Below are 15756 nucleotides of genomic sequence, written 5' to 3'. Positions count from 1 at the left end.
TGACAAAATCTCTCATGAATTAGCATTGTTTGCCCATTCCAGAAGGTTCTTTTAAACAATTTGTTTGACTGTTCAGGGACATTCATAGATGTTGCATCCCATTGTATTTTGAAATCTTTGTGACATTGTACATTGGGACGCTTTGTCTGAATACAGTACAATGAGGGTTTTGGATGGATGCCTGTGGTCAGCCCATTTCACCCAGCTCTCATATTGAGGTCCTTTCCCAGTGACAAACAGCCCTTTTTCAAATGTAGCAATGAAATTGCTCATTTTGTCCAAGTTGTATGAAAAAAAGACAAATTAACCAAAGGTAAGTGTTTTTTTCTTGTCTATTTTATTATATTCATCAATGTAAAGGTCATGATTTTGTACAATTTCATTATAAATGAGTGAGCCGTTTTATGCATTTATTGATTGACCTACCAAATTATATAATGATGCAAATAGATAGATTACACACACAAAAAATCAATAAATTTTACATCAATTATGCATAATGAAGAAATACAACATGTTGGGCATCACCAACCGAAAGTTTCTGAAATATTGTAATAATTTGCATAAACAGTGGATTATTTGACTCTCTTAAGAAAAACTAATTGTACTTAATATATTAGATGGCATCATAACACAATATCTTTGCCTTTTTCACGATTTCCTTGTTTTCTCCAGATTAAAAAATGGGGGACTGGTCCATTCTGGGCCGCTTTCTAACAGAGGTTCAGAATCATTCGACGGTCATCGGTAAGATCTGGCTGACGGTGCTCCTGATCTTTCGCATACTGCTGGTGACGCTGGTGGGAGACGCCGTGTACAGTGACGAGCAGTCCAAGTTCACCTGCAATACACTGCAGCCGGGTTGCAACAACGTCTGCTATGACACTTTCGCCCCCGTCTCACACTTGCGCTTTTGGGTCTTCCAGATTGTGCTGGTCTCAACGCCCTCCATCTTCTACATCATCTATGTGCTGCACAAAATCACCAAAGACGAGAAGCTGGAGACGGAGAGGGTCCACGCAGAGGCCAAGCACCCTGGGCGGCCGGAGGGTAAGAGTGTCAAACTGGCATATGGACCCCAGGGAGAAGAATGGGCTGGTCAGAATGAGGAAAGTGTGGAGCAAAGTCTACTGCAGGATGATTTCGGTGAGGTCAGCAAGGACCCAACCACACTCTCCAGTCAGGTTCTCCTCATCTATATTGTTCATGTCCTGATTCGCTCCGTCCTTGAGATTACGTTTCTTGTCGGTCAGTACTACCTGTTCGGATTTGAGGTGCCACATTTGTTCCGCTGTGAAACATACCCTTGCCCCACACGGACTGATTGTTTTGTGTCTCGAGCTACCGAAAAGACCATCTTCCTTAATTTTATGTTTAGTATCAGCCTGGGTTGTTTCCTCTTGAACATTGTGGAGCTTCACTACCTCGGCTGGATCTACATTTTCCGCATGTTGTGTGCCGCCTGCTTTCTGTGCTGCAGGCCAGAGAAGGAGCTGTACCCTCAACGCAAACCTTTATTGCTACGCCTCAGACACTCAATGCGGAGCAGGCTGATCCTGCAGTCACCGACAACCACCCTGTCTCAGGAGAAGACGGGGACGGCTTTGCTTTCACACGGCCCAGCCATCTCGTTCGAGACCGACTCTACACTTGAGTGCAGCTCAAAGAGAAACCCAGAGGAGAGGGAACGCATGAAGCTGAAATTGGCCAATATGGCTAGATTTACTGGCAAAAAGTCCTGGTTGTAATGTTGGTGATGGTTTTAAATTCACGTTACATACGCCTGTTGTACATTTCATTCAGAGGCCTGTTTCATCTATTTTGGGGGCCATTTGAAAAAGTTACAGCTTTTACAATGCATGCGGTGGTGCTGCGTCCCAGAAGAAACAATGAAAGTGGACGTTAAGGCGCATTATATGCTGAAATCAGCAGAAAACAGAATGAAAGTGCTTACACTTTAATTTGAAAAATAAAGTTACATTTATTTATCATCAACATAAGAGCAACATACAATGATGGAGTGATCTATTCACCCATTTGTTTGAAAAAAAAAGACGGCTGATATCAAAGGAAATACTTACACACTATGAAAAAAGTCACTACATACATACACACTATGTATTTTTTACATAGGTGTTTTACTCGTATTTTGAATTACGCATTGCATTGTGATGTGTTTTAGGGTTGAGGGAAATGTCTGTAAACTTAACAGACAAGATATTGGTCATTTTTGCCCGGACATTTTTTTTTAACAAATTGTATTCCTACAGTAGTAACCCAGGCAGGAATCAGTGTGAAGCTCAACATGAGCCTGCAGGATGTATAAAACAGGCCTGAAACTTTTCAGTGATGAAATATGGTATTGTAATCGTGTCAGCTGAGCAGAATTGTTGTTGTGTTGTAATCTTCCGTGCCATTTTGTGTTTGATTCAAATGCTTTCAATGCTCGACCTAAAAAAAGGTTCACCCTTTTAGAGCTATGGTTATAAATTAAGATAAGCACCTTTCCAATTTTTTGAAATGTCATAAAAATGAATTTTATACTACAGAATGTCAGAATTTGATCATCAAATTATAAATGTATATTATATCACATCTACTTAATTGTATGAATACTTGACTGTTATTTCACTAATGAGATCCATGAAATAATGACCATGATTTATTGTTTATTTTCTTTTTGATTCTGAGACACATGTGATGTATTGCCATGCACAACAACTTTTGGACCAGTGCTTTTTCTGCGCATATAAGAATTAGCACATGGTTGATGCGAGTGTTCATTTCGCTTTGTATGCAGTGCAAAAGCTTCTGTATATGCACTGAACATGAGAGTGCAGAATTGCTTTTTTACCATATGTAAACGAAGCTCAATACAATCAGAAGGTGCTTCTATGCTCAGAAAAAGAGAAATACATTTATTTTTTTGAGAAATTGAAAAGTAAATATATTTTAAGCTGAACTTCTCTTAGATTTCATAGTATTGTTTATTTTAAAAATAGGTGATAGTATCAGACATGTATACACTACCATGCAAAAGTTTGGGGTCAGTAAGATTTAATTAATACTTTTATTCATTCATACTTATCAAAAGAGGCAAAGACAAAAAGTTAAATTCTTTTATAAAAAACAAATCTATTTTTAAATTAATGGTGTCCTTTCAAACTTTCTATTTATCAAAGAATAATGAAAAAAAGTATCACGGTTTCCACAAATATATTAGGCAAAATCATATTTGATAAATTTCTGATGGATCATGCGTGACACTGAAGTAATGGCTGCCGAAAATTCAGTTTTCCCATCACAGGAATAAATTATATATTAAACTATATTAAAGTGTAAAACAGTTCTTTTAAATTGTAATAACATTTCTGATGTTACTGTTTTTTTTTTAATCAAATGAATACAGCCTTATACGCATAAGAAGCTTCTTTCAAAAATATTGAATAATCTTAAAGACCCCTAGCTTTTGAAACTAGGTTTTGTCCATCACCAAAAGGATGAAAGAGCATTTAACATAAAACAATGCATGCATTATTTCCAGAAACAATTCCAAATGCATCTTCAGTGGCTTATTAGGATGTGCAAACAAAGTCAATGGCTTATTTTACATTCAACATGAAAAAGAAAGAAAAGGAGGAACAAAAACACAAACAAAAACTATAGATGTCATGTTACCCTGAATTTTAATGATATTGAGTACTAGCAACAAGAGCTGACCTCCTCAGCTGACTTCTCTCCACCAGGCCATAGGGGGGCACTGTTTATTTTGGATCCCATTTTAACAGTTTCATTCTGAACACTCTCTGTCCCGATCCTCTTCTGGATTTCAGAGGCCATTGTTAAAAATGCCTTCTCTACGTTGTTTGCATTCTTGGCACTTGTCTCCAGGAATGTAATTTTGAGTGACTCAGCAAATTCCTGAAAGAGTACAAATTAAATGTAATGTGTATAAATTAAGCTTAGATCTGCCAATCCTGTAGAACAGACCTCACCATGAATTTGCATAAGCAGAGAGCTTACCTTTGCTGTGGTAAAGTCTACCACCTTTTTTGAGGAAAGATCACACTTGTTACCGACTAGCAACTTGGAGACATTTTCACATGCATACCGATCAATTTCTTCTAACCATTGCTTCACATTGTTGAAAGACTCCTGTATAAACAAAGTATTTAATTAATCATTATTATTAAGCAAATCTCCATTCACAAAATGCTAAAATAATAAACATTCTGTAATATTCAAAAGTATTACCTGCTCAGTGACATCATAGACAATTATAATCCCATGAGCCCCTCGATAATAGCTGGATGTTATTGTTCGAAATCGCTCTTGCCCTGCTGTATCCCACTTCAGGACGGAGAAAAGCATGGCACATGTTTTAAAAAAGCAAAATGTTGTTTGCAAAAACTTTGAGAAGATGTCAATCCTTATGCAGACATTTAGGACGTTTTTGCTCTATTGGGACCAACCCAAGTGATTGGATAGTCATTTCAGTAAAAGTTAATTGGCAAATGATCAGTTATTGTCACTGTACAATACTAATTAGATTTGAAATGTTTTGTTCCATTTGTTCAAAACAGAACTAATAACTGGATCAAACAAACAAACAAACAAACAAACAAACAAACAAACAAACAACCCAGACACAGCCAGGTACAAACCGACTCTGAATATGAACTGAAATACATTTCTGTACTCACAATCTGCAATTTGACAGTCTTCCCCTCCATTTCAATAGTTCTGATTTTGAAATCTACCCCAATAGTGCTGATGTAGCTTTCTGTATAGGTGTCATCCTGGTGGAATAAGTGTGTTTCATCAACAGAAGAATAAACTCAAAAGCATATAGATTTGAAATGCCATAAGTAAATAATATAGAATTTAGATTTTGGGGTGAACTACTTTAAATGAATGACACCATTCACTGAAAAACTTTCAAACAGAAAATGACAGGCACTGATAAAAATTATTTTGCTTACAGCAAACCGTAAGAGTAAACATGACTTTCCCACACCAGAGTCCCCAATCAACAGCAATTTGAACAGGTAGTCACTGAAAAAAACATCATATTATTAACATTGCATGCTACTCTGGTGTTCAAGCTGAAGGCAATCTGGATTTACTCATTAATTATGGGCACAATAGATGGCATTAATGACACAAACTAGAGGCCATTATTCTTTTCCAGTCATTGTAATTGAAGAAAGTCTGTTGATCGATAGCAACACAGTACCCCAATAAAGTAAACATTCTTTTGAGGCATACTTACTACTCAGGATTCATCCTCAGGTTAATTGATTGCAGAATGCTGTACAAAAGTGTTTGAGCTCGATTATCTTTGTTCAGCTGCGTTCTGTCCTTGGAAATGCAAACAGCAACAACCGTGGCAATAGTGAACCCAGATACTGCTCCATAATTTATTAAAGCCTCTGATCAGGTTACAAAGTGGCCATTACTTGTTTCTTAAAGTTGCAGCCTAGTAGCGACAACAAGTGTCAAAGGCATGGCACTCAGAAAAAGCATGTTGATTCAAATTTTTAAGTCTAAACAACTTCTTAAGATTTGAACTTAACGAATTATGTAACTGTACCAACAGCCTTTCCAGCAAGCTGTTATGGTAGTGTCAGTGTTTAAGTTAATAACAAAAAAAGTTGTAAAGCTCATGAAATTTATATAAGCAGGCAAGAAAAAAGAGTGCACCCAAAACCATTACTACCAGTAGGCCTAACCAGTCAAAAAAAACCTAACTTGTAATAGTAAACTACTGCCGCTAGAGGCCGCTGAAGTATAAGTAAGAGTTCATTCATCTCACTGCTGTTGAACATTGTTCAGTGTCAGATATTCAATGTCAGATAATAATGGTGAATCCCAATTCTCTGTCTTACCCCTTCCCCTTAGTTTTGCATGTTCACGTCACATGAGAGTAAGGGCTATCCCAATTCTCGTGTTGATCGAGGGGTAGGGCTAAGGGGAAGTGGTAGATACCCCTTAAAACCAAGCATTTTCACGAGGTCGATCAAAACGAGAATTGGGATAGCCCTTACTCTCACGTGAACGTGCAAAACCAAGAGGAAGGGGTAAGACAGAGAATTGGGATTCACAAACCCCCACCCCCCCAAAAAAATGGAATAGTAAACGCCCCAGGCTGCGGCTTTCCCTTCTATATCTGCCCTATGACCGAGGGGGGCTTAGATTGCCTAATGTCAAGTTGTACTATTGGGCAGCTCAACTTTGTGCTGCTACTTATTATTTTTCTACCACTGATACACCATCTTGGATACACATTGAGAACAATACATTGAAGCTACCTTTGACATCTTATCTTTATGCAGCCGAAACGAAACAATTATTAAAAGATGCGAAAAATCCTTTTCTCAAAAACACAATATCAATCTGGCACCAATCTCACTCTGCCTTGTCAGAGGTATCTAAGCTCTCATGTTTGTTGCCAATTTGGGGAAATTATAGATTTAATAGATTTAAACCAGGAAGAGCAGATATGGGGTTTAGAATTTGGCTGAATTATGGCTTGAATAAAATTGGGGACCTACATAGTGAAGGAGTATTGATGTCTTTTGAGCAATTGTAAATATATATGGTTTGCCCAAAAACACTTTTTTAAGTACTTACAGGTTAGAATCTTCATCACTACCCAACTAAAGTCTACTGTGAAACCCCCACTCTCCACTATAGAGAATATAGCCATTAACCATCATCAGAGTAGAGGCCTGCTTTCCAAATTTTTACAACATTTTACTACTTTCCTCAAAAGAAAGTAGTCTTTCATATTTACAAGCATGGAAAACTGATTTACAAACAGAAATTTCAGATGATGAGTGGAACAATTCTTGCCTGTTGGCACAGGCACAAACTATTAACACCAGGTTCAGATTGCTGCAGTACAAATGGTTATTTAGAACCTATATTACTCCTGTAAAACTGCACCATTTTAATTCTAATATTCCTGATGTCTGTGTAAAATGTGGTGTAGACAAGGGCACTCTTCTTCATTGTATGTGGCAGTGTCCGGAACTTCAGATTTTTTGGAAGGAGGTTACTACATTTATTTCTCGTTTGATTGAATGTAATATGGACGGTAAACTCTGGTTACTGCACATTTTTCCTAATGGTTTTAAAGGGACTACAAAAAGAGGAAGCTTGTTAGTTTCTGCCTGTTGCAGGCTAAACATGTAATTGCTCTGAACTGGAAGGACACAGATAGACCAAAGATAAACCAATGGATTAAACTAATGTCTAGCAACCTGGCACTGGAGAAACTGAACATTGCAAGAGGAAAACTTGAGGATTTTAAAAGGTTGCCTTTCTTGCGCCTTGTAAAAGCATGTGACATGTAAACTATACGTTTTTTCTGATGGAGTGAGCATGGGGTTCCAGGGTGGGGGGAGGCCTTGTCTTTTGTTTTCTCCCTTTTTTATGTTTCTTTGTACATTTTTTCTTTTGTATGTCTGAAAAACGTTTAAAAATTCAATAAAGATATTTGTGAAAAAAAAGTCACATATATATACAGTCGTGCTCAGAATTAATCATACCCCTGGTAAATATGATCAAAAATGGCTGTAAAAAATAAATCTGCATCGTTTATCCTTTTGATCTTTGATTAAAAAAATTGGCAAAAATCTAACCTTTCATTTAAGTAAAATAATTGAAAGTGGGGGGGAAATCACATTATTAAATAAATATTTTTCTCCAAAACACGTTATCTTAGTCCACTCTACTCGCTTGCAGGGGGATCGGGGTTCGAGACCGACTCGGAGGCAGGGCTGTTAGGATTGGAGTGTGAGTTTTGGAGGCGGAGAAATTAAGAAGGTGTGTGTTTGTTTGGGTTGATTTCAAACATCAACATTGGCCTGTCAGGGTTCTGTCACTTCTGTCTAGTCTATTTCTTGGTTTTGTGACAGAGCCCTGACACTCCTGTTTTGTCTTGTCTGTGTGCCTTGTTTCATGTGCTTTCATGTATTGTTTTGTCCTGTGCTGTGTAGCACACAGCTTGTGTTTCATACTAGCTGTGTGCTTTCTTGTTGTCATAGTTTGTGTGAACACATGGCGAGTGTTCTCATTGGCTGCGTATTCATGTCTCGTTTTGTGTGAGCACATGGCTTGTGATTAGTTTTACTGGCCATGTGCTTGTGTTTTTTGTCATATTTGGTGTGAGCACATGGCTGTTATGTTTCCTTGTGCCATGTGCTCTCCTGTTGATTGTCTAGCCCCTCCCATCTTGTTACCTGATTATTGATTATTTGCCCCACCTGTCCTCCCTCTTTACCTCCTTTGATTGTTCTCCCTATTTATTCTCCCTGCGTTTGCAGTCCTGTGCTGTTTCGTTGTCGAATGTACCCCTTGTGTCCTGCCTAGATCCTGTTGTCATGTCAAGTCTGTCTTGTTTTCCACCTCGGGGTAGTTTTTGTTTGTGTATGTTTTTATTTTTGATTAATACAAGCTTTATTTCTCTGCACTTGAGTCCTCGCTCCTTTCACCAACCCAAACTCTGACATTGACCAACAGCATATTTAAAAAATGACTTACCCCATCTTTAAGGGTCAATATAAACATATTTCTAATGCCACAGAAAATATATATATATATTACGTTAAGTTATCTGCATCGATCTCCTGCATCAAGCCACCCATATAGCTAATAACTGTCATTGTTCAAAAAAAGGTTCACATTTACAACTGTATTTCTGTCAGGACAACTCTCAGAGAGATTGGCATGGTAATAATAAGGTAATGTTAATGTATTTGGTCTTGGCGAAATAGATCTGCTACGCTGCTGTTGGTTATTGATGCTGCTGCAGCAGAACACGTACAGAGACTTGCTACTGCCAATACATAGGCCTACACGCAGAGGCGGAAAGAGTAATAAACTATTCTACTCAAGTAAAAGTGCTATTACTTCAATTAAATGTTACTTAAAGTCAAATTACCAGTCTAAAAATCTACTCAAATAAAAGTAAAAAGTAGCTAATTGAAAATTTACTCAGAATAAAAGTTACTGAGTTACTTTTTTAGCACCGGGGATGGGGGACTCTCCTGTGTAGGGTTGTAACAGTATGAGATTTTCACAGTATGATAAACAATCTTTAAGAATAATGGAGTCCTAAAAAAAGTATTTTATTCAGAACATTTCTTTTTCTTTTTATGATAGGCTACACTAATGTTTGTAGATAACAATGTGATCGCTAACAAATAAGTTTCGCTACCTATCAGCCTGCACCATCTAGAGTTTTAATGACAGAGCTTTTTATGTAAATGATGTAAGGCTCCAATAAAATAAATAACATATAAGAGACTGTGGCGAGCAGGACGAGGTCAAGGGAAATTATAATTTAATTTAATTTAAGAGGAGGCGGGAACCGAACTGGCCAACATTCAACATAAAATAAACAAATAAAATAAACAAATACAAAATGAAAGTATAAGCCAGCAGCCCCTCGCAGACGACTGCTGGCTACAGAAACAAAACACAACATAAAATCAGGCCTGTTCCTCTCTCGATCTCCACTGTCGTCGCTCCTCCTTTTATGCTTCCGCTCCTCCGCGAGAGATACGAGACTGTCCATCGCGCAGGTGTCGCTCATCAATAATCACGCCAGCGGTCTTGTTCCGCTCTCTCACGTCCACCGACCTCGTCCTGCTCGCCACAGAGACATATAACAAATAAGAGATACGCCCAATTATTTCCTCACATATAAATCTTTAGAATTATGTGTAAACTTGTTTCTTTCTATATAGACTACACAACATTATAATTTCAATTAATTTCAAAAGTAGTATTATTATGTATATAAAACATAAGTATTACTATTATTATAAAACATACCATTTATGTTGCAATTATTAATTTCCCTGCTTCAACAGGGTGCTCTTAAGAAAGTAGCAATGGCTGGGTCAGATTTTCAACTTTAAAAATATCCCGTCTAATCTTGTTTATGCTACATTAAATAATCCTGCTCCTGAGCAGGTATGAGCTCACAGACTTCTATAACAGTAACTTGATGAGCTTAGAAAGAATGAGCTTCGAAGAACCTAACAATCCTGGATCACGTCAAATCGTCAACAGTAAAATCCAGATGTAATCTACAACAGAGCCCAGATAATGTTGGTTAACTATTGATGGTGACATAATCTTCATCATCTATAGATAGGGGCCTGATTCACTGATTTCAACTAGAATCTAATTATTGATATATTTTATTTTACTTCACTTTATTTCATTTTTTAAACTGTATTATTTTATTATTTCATTTTATGCTTCACAAAACATGTTTGAATAGTTTAACTCAGGCAAACATTTTCAGGTCTATCAATGTTATATAGTGCTGTTGCTATTGTCATTATTAAATATGTATTTATTTTCAGACTTTTCTTTTTACATTACAGTTGATTGTCTGCATGAAATAACAAATACAGTCATTATTATGGAATATTTACGACAATGATCTCGCTGCCAACAGATACAGTAACAAAAACAACGCAGACCTGAGACGAGGTCCAAGAGAGCCAATTAATGTGTTCCCTGGACACTAATACACTCAAGGGGCCTACTGAAAATAATACAACAGAAAATGATGTATTGTTTTTCCCTGTAAAGCTAAGGAGATCCTTCTACCTCTAAAATATTTTAAATAATTTGAACATTGTTTCTTTTTTTCTTTCTTTTCAGATATTCCAGAAATAAGACTCAAACTGTTTACAGTTCCACATGCACACATTTCTATGTTGTTTCTGTTGCAGTTCTAATACAGAGTGTTCAGTGACATGATATGTATGGGTCAGATGATTGGCTCAAAATATGTTTCTGAACTCATTGATCATGATGTAAAGATAGCAGCTGCTCAAAAAATTATTATACTGCACAATTCTAAATCACATGCGTATGTATCCCCATTCATCTCAGTTGCCGACATGGCCTTATAAATGTCTTGCATGCTGCCATCTTTACGTGTTCAGAAACATCTTTTGAGCCAATCATCTGACCCATACATATCATGTCACTGATCACTCTGTATTAGATGCAACAGACAGAAACAACATGGAGATGTCTGTTTTGTTTCTATGAACCCATAGAAAAATTAGTAAATGAAACATACAAAAGTATTTTATCAAAGTACATTGCTAACAATGTAAATGCTTTCAATGTAAAAACACATTTTGGAATCATTTAGGTGTAGGCAAAGTTACAAACATACCAGCAGGGACAATGTTCAGTAGGCTAACTCTCTGAACCCCTGGTTCCACTTAGGCCTCTCTAATCCACAAGTGGCCTTAATATACTCTACATTAATTTAAAGTGACCTGAGGCTTAATTAACTTACTCAATTCAGGCCCTTAGTCATAATCAGCTCACAGTGGCTGTCCCCTGACCAATGTTTCACAGACTTAATTAATATGATTCCTCTCTGGTCTTTAGTCCCAGTTGGGTCAGTGTTTTCATTGAAATAAACTAGAGAATCTTTGGTAACTGGATTCTTTTAGGCCTGTGCTTCTCAATACTGCACATTTTATAAATCTAACTAATCTGACACCCTCAAATCAAGGTCACCCTTTATGTCCTATAAATGTGTCATAATAATCTGCTCAGATTTCAATTGACGATTCTGTTTAAAGTTATTAATAACAAAACATGAATTAATGAGAAAGAAAAGAACAGGACGTGCTTTATATTGAAAATAAATATTAAAAGCGCGATAAACGCCGGTTTCACACCGCAAGCGTCAGCGGCGCGTGAGCTGCGCGTATTTTTTTCGGCGTCCATGTTATTCAATGAGTGCTTTCACACCGCACGCAGAAGCGGCGCGGCAGCGCGTTGCAGGAGCAGAGCAGGAACAGCAGTGCCGCGATAGTTTCGGCGCCCAGTCTATTTTTAACGCACCGCTTACGCTGAATTAAAGGGGTCATGACATGGTTTTTTTTATTTTATTATTATGTTCCCTTAGGTGCAATTATAGTATTACTATAGTTTTTTTTACCAAAAACTTTTAAAATGTAGTGATTTATGACCTTTCCCCACCCTGTTTCTCATCCTCTGATTCAAACAGTCTGTTTTGGGGGTGTTTCCCCTTTAAGAGTTCAGTGTTAACGCCCACTGTTATGATTGGCTAACGTCAGTGCCTATGCATCAATATTAACGCCCCCAGCCAGAACATTTGCGGATTCGGCGTAACTGTTTAATAGCGGGTGATGCATGCGAAGCGATGGCTCTGGCAATGATAAAACCTTATTATGTTTGAGCCAGAATCAGAGGAAAATGAACCATCACCACAACAACGAAGACTGGATCAGCCCGTGTCCACATGGAAAGTGAAACTATTTTGAATTAATAAAAAAAAATTAACCCGAGACACTTGAAAACGGATTATTGTTGCATAATTATCCAATAGCTTCATTTGCTAACAGTTTAACATTATTTAACTAATTCCAATGAAATGATAGGGTGTACCACGGACAAAAATGCATGCACAGACAGGCCATCTTAGAAGATGCAGCATTGATAAAGGCAACATTTTTAATTTTCTATCACATGTAGGCCTACTAGAAAGGCGACATATTTGCAAGATTCTCTTATACAAATGTGTTTATATTAGCCATGGTAAAAAGTAAGTTTGCGTCGTCGTTATTGAGCCCATAGTCGGCACGGACTTATCTTTGAGCAACCGTTTTCTGGCAAAGCCAAGCATCATATTGGGATTTTTTCCTCAAAACAGTCATCCTTAAATGTATAGAACACTGCCGTGACTGGGACGTCCGCAAAAAATAAAGTGCATCCATTTTTCCCTGACGACTGGATCTTTCAGCGTATTTAAAAAGTAGTTTAAAGTTTTAAATACATTACTTACAGTTTGCGTCGTCGTTGTTGAGCCCAGAATAGACGGCACGGACTTATCTTTGAGCAACAGTTTTCTGGCAAAGCTCAAAACAGTCATCCTTCAGAACAAACGCTTAAACTAACACTGCCGTGACTGAGACGTCCGCAAAAAATAAAGTGCATCCATTTTTCCCTGACGACTGGATCTTTCGCAGCGTATTCAAAGATGTTGTTTGTCCACAGCCAGGAACAGCACATCTGCGGCGTCGTAATCTCCCTGTACACAGACCCACTCGCTGTCCGGCGACTGAACACTTGTGAGGCGCGCGGCGCGCGGGCGCGACAACGATATACGAAGTGAGCGTAGTTGCCTTGCGCTTTAAGCGTAACTGTCTTCTGCTGGAGGCGGTCATTATGCAAACGCTGGTACGTCACTTCGTACCGTGACGTCACTTCTTACCATGGATCCAGAACGAGCTGTATTTAGAGCTTGATTAAATAAATGATTCGTTTATAATGGGGAGGACGTCTTAAGCTATGAAACTTGCAGGACGTTTTAATGGTACAAAGACCTCTTATATACCAAAAGATCAAGGCAAATTTGGTTTCTCATGTCATGACCCCTTTAAAGTGACCATGCCTTTTTCATGGCCAAAACACACAGCAGTTTCACCCAAAAAGCACATTGATGAGATCTCTTGTGTTTTAAACAGTCAATCAAATTACCTTCATCAATTTAAAATTAAATGTCCAAAACAAAATTGTTGGCCACAAAACTAGTTTACTACAAAAACAAGTTTAATCGATGTATACTAACAGTTTACAGATTCATTTAATATATTTATGTATATACACACACACACATACATACATACATATATTATATATATATATATATATTGCCATAAGGATCAGAGCCGGCGCCAGCCGAGCGCTGATGAGGGGGCGTCTGAAATACCGAGAGGGGGCGTTCACATTAACGCACGTCACCACTTTTTGCCGATGTCGATATTCTCCCCACCACTTTTTAAAAGATCTTCGCGGCTCGGATGTACCAATACAAATTAATTTAAAAAAGAGAGTCGTTCTAGCGCTGAAATTTGTTGTTTTTTAAATCAAGTGATCAAATTGCTCGTTGCCGCTTCGATCAGTGAAGCGGATACAGTGTTGTCATGTGACTCGCGCAGTCTTCAAGCCTTGTTTACTTCAGGGGGGCAGTGTTTCGGAAGACGAAGCATCCCCGGGCGCCGCCATTGGCTAGTAGACCCCCACCTGCTGTTAGCACTCCATTGGGGTCGCTGTGTCCAGTTTATATACTGTCTATGGTTTACTTTCGCCTGGCTCCGCAGCGCGAGTCTCCGCAGACTGCGCGCGCACCTCCCCAAACGTCCCAATTCGCATACTTATACTACGGCCAAACAGTATGTACTCTTTTTGTGAAGAAAAAGAACATACTTTTGAGTGTGTAGCAAAAGAGTAGGCAAGCTTTGGAACATACTACTTCGTCATCTTTTACGGACAGCTCTGTCGCGTGCGTCACCGTAAACTGCGCTGTCAATCAATCATCTTGTAAAGTACACATGTGACTGTTTATTTTAGTATACCTATATATTCTAGTCACTCCCTATCATTGTACCAATTTGCCGAAAATGACCGTTTACAGTCGTTTTTATGTTGCTGTTTCTTTGGAAACGGCTTTAAACAAACCTGGACTGGCTTGTCTTTACCGAGGACCTCCTCTGGTACACTATATGATGACGGCGTCGGCGACTCCTTGCTCTTGGAGGGCTGAGTGACTGGCAGTGCTGTTAGCGGGGCTGCATTGTCCACACTGCTTCTTTTGAGCTCAGATGAGCCAGAAAAAGTAGCAGCAGGTGTTGTGGGTTCTTTCTTTGTAATCCATTTTCGAATATCCATTTTGAAACCACTGATATGATCCTTGAAAATATGTAATATACGTTCTACAATCCGTAGCCTTCCCGTATGAGAAATTTCACGTAATGTTAGGGTGAGCGAGCACGCAAAATCAATCGACCAATCAAAATTCGACTTTGCCTAACAGACTGACCTTAACTAAAATATTATTAATTTAGCTTAATATTCACAAAAATAAGAAAATGTAATTGGCAAATGTGATTTTTAAATACATGGGTTTCTGTGCAACGTCATCACGTAGATGCGCGCGCATCTAAGAGGCAGAAAGCAACAGTCTTTACGGCTATATCCAGCAGAAGCAGAGATGACGCGGAGCTGTTGTGCTGTAAACTAACCTAAATGCATAGGGTATGTCAGGTTTTTATGATTCGCAAACTTAGTTGGACAATTTCATACTAGTCAACTAACTAACTTTTTACATAATGTTATATTAATATGCAAATGAAACACAAGCAAACAGATTCAACTCTGAAATTGCAGTTTATTATTGAGTCAACAAGAATTTACAAACAATGCGAAATCTACGTTAATTACAATGTTCTTTTACAGAACTCGGCATAACATATAGCGGTCTTGCCTCTAGGATGCGCGCGCATCCGGTATTGTTTGTATACAAGAAACCTATGTATAGTATATTTTATCAGTATAATCCCGTTTACATTCATGGTGATCTGAGGGGGCGAGAGAGTCCCGTTGAGGGGGCGTCGCCCCCTCACGCCCCCCCGTGGCGCCGGCCCTGATAAGGATGTCATGCTGATGTCATGCTGACAATCAAATAAAAGCACAATGCGTGGTCGAGTGCACCTGAAAATATAACTAGGGACGACACTCGTCTCATTGTGGAGGTTGAGAAACGTTCAATTATTTATGATCCAAGAAACATAGGCTACTTTATAAAGACTCACATGCAAAGGAAAAGGCATGGGAGGAAGTTGCAGTGGCTCTTGGTGCAGATGGTAAGTTTTTAAGTTTTTTTGACAAGTTTAAATGAAG

At 38.3% G+C, this 15756-nt stretch overlaps 2 protein-coding genes across 2 annotated transcripts; one reads left to right on the top strand and one right to left on the bottom strand.

The window, feature by feature from the left end:
• Window positions 1-190: 190 nt before the first annotated feature.
• On the top strand, window positions 191-1878 carry LOC306997233 (gap junction delta-2 protein). The gene is made up of 2 exons (XM_079610451.1): window positions 191-313; window positions 676-1878. The coding sequence occupies exon 2, from the start codon at window positions 684-686 to the stop codon at window positions 1746-1748; it is 1065 nt and encodes a 354-aa protein (XP_079466577.1). The 5' UTR covers window positions 191-313; window positions 676-683; the 3' UTR covers window positions 1749-1878.
• Window positions 1879-1941: 63 nt separating this feature from the next.
• LOC306997234 (ras-related protein ORAB-1) lies at window positions 1942-5918 on the bottom strand. The gene is made up of 6 exons (XM_079610452.1): window positions 5273-5918; window positions 4983-5055; window positions 4704-4799; window positions 4255-4350; window positions 4024-4155; window positions 1942-3921 (listed from the first exon to the last, which is right to left on the bottom strand). The coding sequence occupies exons 1-6, from the start codon at window positions 5284-5286 to the stop codon at window positions 3703-3705; spliced, it is 630 nt and encodes a 209-aa protein (XP_079466578.1). The 5' UTR covers window positions 5287-5918; the 3' UTR covers window positions 1942-3702.
• Between the last annotated feature and the right edge of the window lie 9838 nt (window positions 5919-15756).

This window comes from Phoxinus phoxinus (genome assembly GCF_949152265.1).
Source record: "Phoxinus phoxinus genome assembly, chromosome: 4".
In the NCBI taxonomy this organism is placed as follows: domain Eukaryota; kingdom Metazoa; phylum Chordata; class Actinopteri; order Cypriniformes; family Leuciscidae; genus Phoxinus; species Phoxinus phoxinus.
The sequence above is the reverse complement of the archived record's forward strand: the minus strand, read 5'-3'. Positions and strand labels throughout refer to the sequence as shown.

What these genes read in the sequence shown, in the direction of transcription:
- LOC306997233 (XM_079610451.1), top strand. Translation starts at nt 684, where the DNA reads ATGGGGGACTGGTCCATTCTGGGCCGCTTTCTAACAGAGGTTCAGAAT.
- LOC306997234 (XM_079610452.1), bottom strand. An exon ending in AGACTGTCAAATTGCAGATT is followed by an intron (nt 4,351 to 4,703) that starts GTGAGTACAGAA and finishes TCCGTCCTGAAG; the next exon opens with TGGGATACAGCAGGGCAAGA. An exon ending in TCTATGATGTCACTGAGCAG is followed by an intron (nt 4,156 to 4,254) that starts GTAATACTTTTG and finishes TTGTTTATACAG; the next exon opens with GAGTCTTTCAACAATGTGAA.